The sequence below is a fragment of the Melospiza melodia genome, chromosome 23, assembly GCF_035770615.1.
Source record: "Melospiza melodia melodia isolate bMelMel2 chromosome 23, bMelMel2.pri, whole genome shotgun sequence".
NCBI lineage: Eukaryota > Metazoa > Chordata > Aves > Passeriformes > Passerellidae > Melospiza > Melospiza melodia.
In genome coordinates this window covers 10,133,010-10,145,481 of record NC_086216.1, presented here as the reverse complement: position 1 = coordinate 10,145,481, position 12,472 = coordinate 10,133,010, and the positions used below count along the sequence as shown (strand labels likewise).

Sequence of the window (12,472 nt, the reverse complement as noted above, 5' to 3'; positions counted from 1 at the left end):
TGAGACAGGAGGGAGCAGAGCAGGACCAGATCTGCACCAGGAACCCCAAATTCCAGCAGAAATTCCTTTTTCCCCAATTCCAGGGGTTGATCCTGAGCTGAGCATGCCCTGAGCCAGGGCTCCCTGTCAGACAGGGATTGCTGAGGATGATCCCCTGGCTCACTGAACCCGCAGATGCTAAAGCCTCTCATAAAACCTTGGCTCCTCCTCAGCTCCTAAACAAACAGCCCAAACAGCAAAGGAGATGAGGAAAATCATATTTACAAGAGAAAAAAAAAAAAAAAGAACTTTGGGATTTTAATTCATGAGGAGGTTTTTTATCTGAGAGAGAGAGAAAGAGAGGAAGTTGCACTTAATAAATTTACATGGAGCATATCTATCTCCTATATTGCTTCTGTCTCACTCTATAAATGAAACATTTTCTCCTCGTTTGCTGACAATATGAATATTTTATGTTGTCCATGTTTTTCTCTTCATCTTCTCTTTTTTTCTTTCTTTTTTTTTCCCCCCTTAAATCCCTATCAGGAAGTTCCTTTGCAGCAATTTCTCACTTGGTTAATTCAGGTTATTTGTTGGCTCTATTGGATGCTGTTGTTTATTTACACCTCAGCAAGAAGGAAGTTCAATACCTCGCAGTGGATCATTGGCAAAGAGACTCGGGTCAGAATTAATGATTCCTTTGTGTGTTTGATGGATGGAAAAGCTGGTGATGGGCACTTAAATTAGTTACAAGCTATAAAAATGCCTGGTTTATTCACATTTTTGTACCAAACACCCCCAATAATGGCACTTCTCTGCGTGTACACGAACACACACATCCACGTGCCCCCAGCAAATGGAAATATGGGATAAAAGGGGGTTTTCCTATTTTTCCCATTTTTCTATGGGACTGCAGCTCTCAAAAATGAGCCTGCTCTGCCTCCTTTATGCCAAACACTTGAGCCACCATTTATAACCTAAAACCTGCCAAAGTAATCCCTAAAACTGGGAGACTCAGGCAGATTATGAGGCTCCTTATTTTAATATTTGTGAGGACGCTCAGTTCAGAAATACTTAACCCAGAAGATCGTTGGATTTTGGCTTTGCCATTTTTTTGGATGAGGTTTTTATTTCCCTGCCCATGGTTGGTTTTTCAGGAAAATGAGGCACAAAAAGACCCAGAGAGGAGGGTGAGACTTGAGCAAACCTTTCCCTGCTGCTGGCAGAGGCTGCCTGCACCAAACTGCAAAGGGAAAAGCATTTCCCATGGAAATGGAAATTCCTGCATCCAGGAGCCTCCTGGCAACAGCAGCAGCGCTGCTGGGAAAATGGAAAACAAAATGATTTGTGATTGTGCTGTGATTATTGGGGGTGCATTAGTAAAAACATGTTTGCAGGTCAGTCCCTGTGGCCCTACTTGTTTGCTTTGGTTTTGGGCACTTGGAGAGAAATCAATAGGTTTTGAAGTTGGGAGAAATAGCTTTAAAGCAAACAGATAAATGTAAAACAAAAAGCTCTCAAAAAAAAAAAAAAAAAAAAAAAAAAAAAAAGAAGAAAAAAATCCTCTCTTTTATTAAGCAAAGAGAAAGCTTTCACCTCTGCAGGAAAGAGAGAAATCCAACTGGGAATCCTAGGAGGGAATAAACACTGGGAGAACAAACATGCAGGACAGCAGGGAGGTACTGGAGCTGTCTGGAGCCAAAGCAACCTCTGCATTATCACAGACATCTTTTATGGAAAACCCTTTCCTTCGGATTTTTCCTCCTGAGAAGCTGAGAAGCCTCAGGAACAAAATGTAAACAATGGTTATCTGCTGCTGTGGAATGCAACAGGTGCATCTGGGATTGGTCTCATGGGGTTGTTTCTAATTAATGGCCCATCACAGTCAGCTGGCTCGGACAGAGAGCAGAGCCACAAACCTTTGTCCTATTCTATTCTCAGCAAGCCTTCTGATGAAATCCTTTCTTCTATTCTTTTTGTATGGTTTTAATGTAATATATATCATAAAATAATCAATCAAGCCTTCTGAAACATGGAGTCAGGTCCTCGTCTCTTCCCTCATCCTCAGACCCCTGTGAACACGGTCACAGAGAGACACCCCAGGAAAAGTCCCCAAGCACTGCTCTCAAAGCCTCTCTGGTTATTCTTTCTAAAAACACAGGGAAGGAAAAAAAAATTAAATTACATTTCTGTCCTTGGACACCTTGGAGCTGTTCTGTAGCCCTGGGAATTTTAAGTGCTGGGATCCATGGGCAGAGTGCTGAGTGCTCCCTCCCTCCAAACCCCAGCAAAATCTGATTGAAGCTCTCAGCTCAGGTATCTCTGAAGCCTGAATAAGGAATTTTAAGTGCTGGGATCCACAGGCAGAGTGCTGCGTGCTCCCTCCCTCCAAACCCCAGCAAAATCCAATTGAAGGTATCTCTAAAGCCTGAATAAATACACAGGATGCTCTCTGCCACTGGGGGAGTTCATTTTGTTTATGAGAGAAAAGGCAATGCAGAACCATAGAAACAAGGACAGAGGGCTGGTTAAACACGGCCTTACAGAAAGCAGACACATCCTTGTTTACATCTCCCAGGCCTGGCACTCCTGATGGCTCCCAGGGCTGCTGTTCCACCTGACAAGGTGACAGCACAGGGACAGGAGAGGGCTCAGGGCAGGGATAAACTCACAAATCCCTCCCGTGTGCGCAGCTGCAGGGCTGCTCTGCCCAGCTCCCCACACTGGGGAGGGACAGCAGCAGCTTCCCAGTGCCAGATGCTTCCCAGACACTGGGTGTGAAAAGTGCATGTATTTTATGATTGGCTTTTCACAAATATTCAAATGAATATTTGAATATTCAAATGAATGTTATGTGTGCTGTGTTTGAAAGTAATCCTGTGTTAATTCTCTTAAGTACTGTGTTAAATATAGTTTTAGGTTATAAAAATTGTTAAAATAGAAACGATGCTATGTAGGATACTTTTCTTAAAGGACTCCCCTAGCAGCCACAGGACACCTAAATCTTTCAGAGAAAGAGAATTTATTGCCCTCTTATCAGAAGAAATGAACATCTTCCCACCTTGAAGGCGCTGTCAGGATTCAGAGGAAGAAGTTGACGATGACCAGACAGAATCCTGTGTTTGAATGGAATTTATGCATCATGGATGAGGTGTATGAATATGCAACAGGTTATTATTTTTAAGGGTTAATCCTCTGTTAACATGTGTCCTTTGTCGGGCTCGTGCTGCCCAGAAAAAGGTACCCAGACATCCATAACTCTTTGTTTCTATTGTCTCATATTGTCCTAATTCAAATTGTCCAAATTATTATTACTCTAATTGTATTACTATTTTTATAACCATTTCATTACTATTAAACTTTTAAAATTTTAAAAACAAGTGATTGGCGTTTTTCACACTGGTGAAGGGCAAAGCCTTTCCCAGGGAGCTGCAGTTCTGCCTGGTTCAGCTCCTGCTGAAGGCAGCAAAAGGAGAAAACTCCGACCTTGACCGGCGCCTGCTCCTGCAGCTCTCCCGAGGGGCTTTGCCTGTTTGTTTGCAAGGAAAGGCTGAGGAGAACATTTGGTTATGGAGGCTGCAGTTCCAACCTGCAAACCCCCTGGATTTGGGATTTTAGCATCACCTGATCATTCACAGGCAAAGAACGAGCAACACAAATCCAGAGACCTGGGAGATTTCAAATTCCCCACGGAAAAGCGGAAAACCACATCTGTTGTGTTGTGATTTCAGGGCTCACTTCAGAACCTCGGGTCCCTCCCCTGATAATTCCTTCCCAGTTGTGTCAGTCACCTCTCCTTTCCCCTTTCAGCACTGTCTGTCCATCCTGGAATTCCAGAAGGGCATTGAGTCTCTGGGGTGAAATACAACACACCCAGCCAGCCCAAATTGTCTGTGGGGTGAAACACCACACACCCAGCCAGCCCAAATTGTCTGTGGGGTGAAACATCACAGTGCTGCTGTTTGGTTCAGCACCAAGGGCCAGACAAGCTCAGGCACATCCCATCTGCTGCCAGCCAGGGTCTCTGTACAAATCACAAACAGGACAGGACTGCTGGGAACGTGCCTTGAGCTGGTTTATTTTCCAGCATCAGTCTCATTCCATGGTTGTGACAATGGGAAGATGCCACCAGCTCACATCCCAGGCAGCAGACCAAGAACTTAATGGTTCAACTCACTTTATAAGTTTTTTGACCAATCACACAAAGCAAAAGCACATTGACAGTAGTTCTATCCAATCACTATAAGCACACATAGCTTTGGTTAAACAGTGCTTGCTTATTTCAAATACAATACCTGCTTGTAAGCCTTAAAACACAATGCACAGAGCTCCATTATTAAGCTTCAACCTTCCTAATATCTCGCCAGATAAACTTTCTGTAGCTTAGGGAGTTATTCTAGACAAGCACTAATACACAGATCATTGTTCTCTTTGTCCTTGCTTTTCTACAGTTTAAATAATTTTTCTGCTGACCAATCTCATGGCTGCTGCTTAGCTCCGATCACAGTTCTGCTGTCTCTGAGGCCTCTGATTTTGTAGATTCCCACAATATCCACAATATTGGTAAATGTTCCGATACATGTCCCTTTTCATGGGAGTATCTCAGACACAGGAGCCCCACCCTCACAGGTTCCCTGGCCTTCAGCCCATCCCTCAGGCCATCCCCAAGCCCGTGGCAGCTCACTGTCGCTATAGGACACGAAAAAACACAAGCTCATACCGCTGTTCTCAAGGTGAAGGAAAAAAAGGGAAGATTATTTTCTGACTCTAACATTTATAGTTTTCCAAGTGTGACAGCGGATTGGCGGGTGACAGTGCCACCTCTCCAATGACACTGGTCAGCCTAACAGTCCATCAACTTTCTCCTCCGCCATAAAGGAATGAGTTATTCACAGAAACGCACGAGAAAGTTCACTACAACAATGTCCACATCAGAAGGCTTAGAAAATCTTAAAAACCGAGGGTGGCAGCTCACCTTGTATGCAGAGCCCCTCGGTGCAGTTCTCGGACTCCTGGCTCAGCCCCTCGCAGTGCTTGCCGCCGTTGCGGGGCGCGGGCGCGGCGCACTCCCGCACGCGCAGGTGCTCGCACTCGGGGCTGCACACCGACCACTCGCTCCACACCTCCCAGCTGCCGTCCACTGCCCGGTGGGGAAAACACGGTCAGCAGCTCCTGTTTCATCTCTGCCCTCCATAATTCCATGCCTAATGCACTCCTAAGCAAACTTTCGCGAGATAAATGATGCGTTTAACGAAGCTCTCAGCTCTGTGTTTCTCTTTCTGGCGTTGTTAATATCAGCTCCCCTTCTCTGCACTAACCCCACACCCACACCTACGTCCCTGATTTCTCCCCCTGAGCTGTTCTGGCAGGGTTTTGGGGGTCCCAGGTGAGAGGAATGGTGGATTTGTCTTTCCAAACAAGCTGTGGGTCTGCTGGTGGATAAAACCAGCACTGGGAGGTAAAACCAGCACTGGGAGAGAAAAGAAACAATGGGAAGGATTCCACCAATTGATGAATGGAAAAAGAGATTTTCTTTTACAAATAAACTTTAGGTTTGATGATAAATGAAATTGGACATTAATGGGGAGAAAAACCCTTTAATTCAGAAAGAATTAAAAATCAAAAAGCTGGGTTATACATTAGAGGGAAATATTTGAGATCAGGTGTTCTGGGAAGTCTGAACCTCTCAAGTACCTCAGAAATGGGGAAAGAGAGAAGGGAAATGTGGCTGGAAATTGGGATAAAAAGGGAGGCTGCATCCTCCAAAAATCTGAGAGACCCCAGGGGATGCCCCATGGCCTCTCCCTTTATTGGAATAAAGTAACAGGACTCCTCTGTCTCCTTTTTGGACACAAACCTCTGGTGTTTGTGGGTTAATTTTCCTGACACAGGGTAAGATCCAGCCTGCTAACAGGTGCCTGGCACTGCACTCACACCCACACCCACACCAGGCTGTACCAAAAACACGGCTGCATTTCCCGTTCCCTTCCCAACTCCCTGCTGCTGCTTGCCACCCAAAGCCGAGGCCCCTGAAGCCCTCCCTGGTTGAGACTCACCGGGGCAGAGGGAGGTGCAGGTGATTTTCTGCACGGACATGCCCTCGCAGAAGGCTCCCCCGTTGAGGGGCGCGGGGTTGGTGCAGGTGCGCGAACGTTTCTGCCAGCCCCGGCCGCAGCGCGCGTTGCAGCTGGACCACTCTGTCCATGAGGACCAGCCCCCGTTCACTGCAAAACAACAACGTGGGAAAGGGAGCTGAGGGGCTGGGGGGATGTGCCAGAGCCCCCAGAACCAAACCCAAACCCAAACCCAAACGCATCCCAGCGGGAAGGTCTGGGCTGGGTGTAGAAGTTCGTTTGGGGTATCCCCTAAGCTGTGTGTTTGCTGGTAGCAGCAGGCAAGAAAGGTGAATCCACACAGCTTCTGAGGGTGCTGATTAAAACACCAACATGGTGGGGGGCTGAAGGGGTGTGCCAGAGCCCCCCCAGAACCAAACCCAAACCCAATCCCAGCAGGAAGAGTGTAGCAGTTCATTTGTGGTCCCTGGGGAGTCCCTGATGGTAGCAGCAGGCAGGCAAGGAGACTCTACACAGCTTCTGAGGGTGCTAATTAGATGAGGATGCTAATTATTGGGGGTCTCACCCCTGGGAGCAGCATGGTTTCTGAGGGAGAAGGGGAAAAGGAGGAGAGAGGGAGAGCCCAGGGAGAAAAGGGCCAAGACAGCAAAGAGCCAAGATAGATTCTGATCTCCCTGGCACGGTTTAACAGGGAGATTCAAAGTGGGCACAGAATAAACCTTGGGCCAATGAGATCCATGATATTCAGGGGAAGAACACAAGCTTGGAATAAACATTTTTGAGGGGTGAGACAGAGCACACCATTTAACTGAAATGTAGCACCACAATTCACCCTTTTTTATTAGAAAGAAAAGATGAAGATAAATAAGTGCCAAGAGAGCCTCTGTGATCTCCCTCGCACAGCTTAACAGGGAGATTCAAGGTGGGTGCAGAATTAGACTTGGGCCAATGGGGTTACAGATCCATGATATTCAGGGGAGGAACACAGGCTTGGAATAAACATTTTTGAGGGGTGAGACAGAGCACACCATTTAACTAAAATGTAATCCCACAGCCGGGTGATCCCGCGTGTGCCGGGTTTGAATCAGCCCAGCGATAACAGCGCAAATCAAAGCGGGGCACAGCCACCTCTGCCCCCCAGCCCTGTCACTGACCATAGACCACCACGGTGGCCGACAGGCTCCTCCTCTTGGCCACGATGTTGGCAGCCATGCAGGTGTAGTTGCCCGAGTCGGAGAGGCGCGCCTGGCGGATGATGAGGTTGTGGTCGGCCCTGGTGTCGATGTTCTCGTCCAGGTTGGAATCGATGGGCTCCTCGTTCTTCAGCCACTCCACCTGGCAGGGAGGAGCACAGGGAAACGTGGGGCAGGCCAAAGGCACCTCATGACCTCATTAATTGGGTGGGGAAGTGCTTCCTTTGGCTGGTAGCTTAGAAAAGCTGTTTTTTCCTCAAGGAACATGGAGTAAAATCCCAGGTGAGAGAGAGAATAGGAAATTCTCCCAACTATATTTTTACATATTGCACCATGCACTGGATGTTCAAACACTTGGACAGCTACCAGTTCTATAAAACAGATAATAAGCATTATCAATCCAACTTTTTTTTTGTGTGAAGAAGCAGGAAGATGAAATTGCCTGACACGGCACACAGAGGAAGAGCCGAGTCATCATCACAGATTCCCAGCTGACACCAACACCCTGAGAACAGAGGCCATTAGTGTTTGCTGCCATGGTCCATAAACCCCCTGAAATGCTGTGCACGATGTCTTCCAATCCATCTTCTCCAGTTCACCTCCCAACGGCTCTGAGCACGCCCAGGAATCGCCCGCAAGGCGCCTTTCCTCCCGAAACATTAACAGAAAATAGTTAAGGCATGGCAAGCTGCTGTCACAGGAGAGCAAAATTAAAAATAGAAATAAAATCAACTGATTCTATTAAAAGACCAAAGAGCAGGGGGCTGTTTTAACAGCTTTTCTAGATCTGGAGGAGCTCTGGCTGAGCCCTGCAGTCAAACTCCCTTCTCCACTCCGTTCAGATGAATAACCTTGTTTAGCAACTTGTGGAAGGACTTGGAACTTTGTGGTAATGAGCTTATGGCTGTGGTAGCTGCAGGCATTCATTAGCACTCAGCTCTGCGTAGATGGGCTGCAATTTGTACATTTTCCAGTTCCTAAACAAATCTGCAAGCGCTGACCATCAAAGCCAATTACGTTTGGTGCCAGGCAGCAGATTCCCCTCCACAGCAGCACTCCCGGCTTTGCTGGGACGGATCCAGCCCTGCACATCCCAGCCAAGGGCTGCAAACTCTCCTGGAAAAGGCTCCAGGGCTGGGGCACCTCATCCCACACGGTGGCTGTGGAGTTAAATCGTGATTTGACACATCCGTGCAAATGTGAGTTACCTGAGGGCGAGGCTCAGCACCACACATTTCACACTGAAAATGGGGGAGAATCCAGTTGTGTGATCTCTCTCTGCCATCTTTCTGTCCTCTTGTATCCAACCCTGCCCTCCCAACCAGGGGACACTTCCATGTGCCTGCAGGAGCTTGGGCACAGCCTGGGACCAAGAAGCTGTGCTAAATCCATCCATTCCAAACCCTTCCCTGGACAATATCCCTGGGAATATCTTCCAACCATGCCAAACCTTTCCTTGGGCAATATCCCTGGGAGTGAGTTCCAGCCATGCCAAACTTTTCCCTGGACAATATCCCTGGGAGTTCCAGCCATGCCAAACCTCTCCCTGGACAAAATTCCTGGGAGTGAGTTCCAGCCATGCCAAAACTTTTCCAGCCATGCCAGACCTTTCCTTGGACAATATCCCTGGGAATGTGGTCCAGCCAAGCCAAACATTTCCCTGGACAAAATATCTGGGAGTTCCAGCCATGCCAAATCTTCCCCTGGACAAAATACTTGGAAGTGTGTTCCAGCCATGCCAAACCCTTCCCTGGACAATATCCCTGGGAGTGAGTTCTAGCCACGCCAAATCTTTTCCAGCCATGCCAAACCTCTCTGTGGACAAAATCCCTGGGAATATATTCCAGCCATGCCAAACCTTTCTAAGGATAAAATATCTGGAAATTCCAGCCATGCCAAACCTTTTCCAGCCAATACAAATCTCTCCTTGGACAAAATCCCTGGGAGTAAGTTCCACCCATGTCAAACCTCTCCCTGGACAAAATATCTGGGAGTTCCAGCCATGTCAAACCCTTCCCTGGACAATATCTCTTGGATTCTGTTCCCTTTCCCTGTGGTCTAAGGACACTGAACAACCAACGAATCCACTGACTATTCAGTTCCCCTTCCGCAGTTAACCTTAACAGTAATTATCCGAGGGGGTTTCAGCGAAGAAATTAGGAATTCAATTTAAATTATGGAGCAGCCACACGGGCATAAATCAAGTGACAGGAGTTCGATGCTGAACACGCTTTATGTGCAGTGAAATGGGCAGAGAAATGACAAACACAGCCAGCACTCCCCGAGTTCGTTATTTCACAAGTGTGTTTGTAAATGTTGACTCTCCCCAGGCCAGGGGATTTCTGGGTGGTGAGAGGGGTTCAAGGGCCCTGTTCCTGTCAGCCTCACCCTTGGAGGGAGCACACGCTAATCTTGTGGGGTTTGGTGAGCAGAAAACATTAAAACATTTCCATTAAACCGTGCTTTTCAAAGAATGATGATGCCAGCAAAGGGAGAACATTAAACAGAGAGAACATAAACACCAAAGTGTTGGGACGTGAGATCAAACCCTGATTTGTCAGGGAGGATTGCACTGCCAGTGCTCCCCTCATCCCAGCCCCCCCTTTCCCTGAGAAAATCAGGTTTATCCAAGGCCATCCCCTGCTCTGCCTCAGCAGATGGAGGCTTTCAAAGATGGAGAACCAAGGGATGGATTTATGGGATAAAAATACATTTAAAGGAGTCGTGATGACAAAAGATGTTTGTCACTGGCAGGGATGTAACCTTTGGGAAGCTTCAGCCCCCGCACAAACACTCACAAAGCAACCAGGGAAAATAAAAACAGCCAAGAACCTAAAACATCTCCCCAGTGGGGTGAGTGATGGGGTCTGGACTGTAGTGTCTGAAGAGTAACTCCAAACTCCTCAGAATTTCACTTCCCTCACTGTGGAGGTCACAGAGTTGCTTGTACCAGAATTAAAATAATTCCTTTTTAAGAATTAGTCTGATGATCTGGAGCCAGACCTTGAACCTGCTATAAAATGCTGTAAGTTTGTAGAAAAATATCTGTTTTTTTCCCTCTGAAATTCAGTCTGCACAGAATTAACACCCCCTCCCCGGTTTCACAAACACTCACAAAGAAACCAGGGAAAATAAAAACAGCAAATAACCTAAAACATCTCCCCACTGGATGAATGATGGGGTCTGGACTGCAGTGTGTGAAGAGCAACTCCAAACTCCTCAGAATTTCACTTCCCTCACCGTGGAGGTCACAGAGTTGCTTGTACCAGAACTAAAATCCTTTTCCTTTTAAGAATTATTCTGATGATCTGGAACCAGACTTTTCACCTGCTATAAAATGCTGGAAGTTTGTAGAAAAATATCTGGGTGGGTTTTTTTTTTTCCCTCAGAAATTCAACCTGCTCAGAATTAACCCCCTGTCCCCAGTTTCCAAGGAGGGCTGATCACATCAGGACCTGCAGCTCCAGGGCACCAGGATTAACTGGGCCCCTCCCTGGGTGGCAGCAGCACAATTAGCATCATCAGAAATTTGTCCCAGTTACAGAAAGCAATTACCACAGACCAGCTTATGGCATTATCAGAGTAAAATCAGCTCAACACTCCAGAGCCTGGGCAGATTATGGGAGTTAGAGAACTCTTCTCTCTGAAAAACAAAGCTTATTCCAACCCATCCACTACGAGTTCCTCACCAGTCGCTCTGATGGATATTCAAACATCCCAAGAGCTGGGACTGAATTTTTGGCTCTTTTTGGTGACCCTGTTTGAGATTTCAACCAGATTTAACACAAGAGGCAGCTCCTAGCCCTTGTGGGCATGGTGATAATTTGGGAGGTCAGGAGAATGTTTATCCTGGAGGAGGAACACAAATCCTCTGAGGAAGGTTTGAAGGACCTGGGGCTGTTCAGCCTGGAGAAGAGGAGGCTCAGAGGTGCCCTTATTGCTCTCTGCAGCTTCCTGAAGGGAGGTTGGAGACAGGTGGGGTTGGTCTCTGACAGAACCAGAGGACACAGCCTCAAGCTATGGCAGGGAAGGTGTCACAGAATCCCAGAATCCCAGAATCCCAGAATCAGAGAATCTCAGAATCCCGGAATCACAGAATCTCAGAATCACAGAAACACAGAATCCCAGAATCACAGAATCACAGAATGATGAGGTTGGAAGAGACCTCTGAGATCATCGAGTCCAACCTGTGCCCTGACACCTCACCCAGACCATAGCACCCAGTGCCATGTCCAGGCTTTGTTTAAACACATCCAGAGATGGTGATTCCACCACCTGCCTGGGAAGAGCATTCCAGTACTTTATTATTCTTTTGGTGAAAAATTTCTTCTCAATATCCAACCTATACCTTCCCTGACGTAGCTTGAGGCTGTGTCCTCTGGTTCTGTCAGTGCTGCCCGATGGAAAAGACCAATAGGTTGGATTGGAACATGGAACTCCTGCTCCTAAAAATTCATGCTAGAGGAATTTTCCTCTCTGTTGCAGCTGGAATTAGGATGGGGATGGGCAGGGCAAGTTGGCCCTAGCCATACTTTCATCCTCCTTTCCACCCTGAGACTCAAACCAGAAGGAGAAGCCTCCACCAGCAAAAGTCTCTGAGGGGTTTAACACCAACCCAAGGGCTGCACGCACTCCTCCTGCCTTTATTATTGTGATTTTATCAACACCATCGCAAGCCATTAATCCTGTGCCAGAAGCCCTCAGAACAGCCTGAGCAGGTCAGCTGTACCTGCTGCATTCTTTTTAAATTAATCCACTGAGGGAGCTCTGCTCTTGAATCATTTAATCGCAGCTCTGTCACACCAGGCTGGTAAGCATATTTTTCCTTCATTAGGTTGAATATATAATCTCATTACAGGGATCTGACACGCTGACTAACCCATAAATCAGCTGGAGGAGGCTCTGATATGAGGAGATGCACTCAGTGGTGGCCACAGGGATCAGCTGAGACCTCCAGGGCTGCCCATACCCATTCCTGGGGGGTTTTTCCCACTGCAGGGCAGGCAGGGATGTTGGGGAAGATGGAACAGGAAAACCTTATCAATATGATTGCCTGGCAAAAGATTTGGAGAATACAGAAACCATAAGCGAGATGGAAAGGAAAGCAAGCTTTGAGATCCCTCAGTTACTGAACAGCAGGAAAACAATGGTGTGGCTGGCTGAAGGTGATCCCCTTTGGATGGAACAACACCCTCTGCTTGCAGACAGCTCCAAGGCTCAGAGCAG

General features: G+C 47.2%; 1 protein-coding gene across 3 annotated transcripts in view; it reads right to left on the bottom strand.

Annotated features, from left to right (window-relative positions):
• Positions 1–12,472, bottom strand: part of UNC5D (unc-5 netrin receptor D) — a 109,292-nt gene that overhangs the window by 32,836 nt on the left and 63,984 nt on the right. For all 3 annotated transcript variants that reach the window (XR_010030385.1, XM_063175084.1, XM_063175085.1), the window contains exons 5-7: positions 7,208–7,388; positions 6,036–6,203; positions 4,955–5,119 (exon numbers count right to left, since the gene is read on the bottom strand). Coding sequence is in view for 2 of the 3 variants with exons in the window: in XM_063175084.1 (XP_063031154.1) it covers positions 4,955–5,119; positions 6,036–6,203; positions 7,208–7,388 (514 nt within the window). In the remaining variant the exon portion in view is untranslated. The remainder of the gene's footprint in view (positions 1–4,954; positions 5,120–6,035; positions 6,204–7,207; positions 7,389–12,472) is intronic.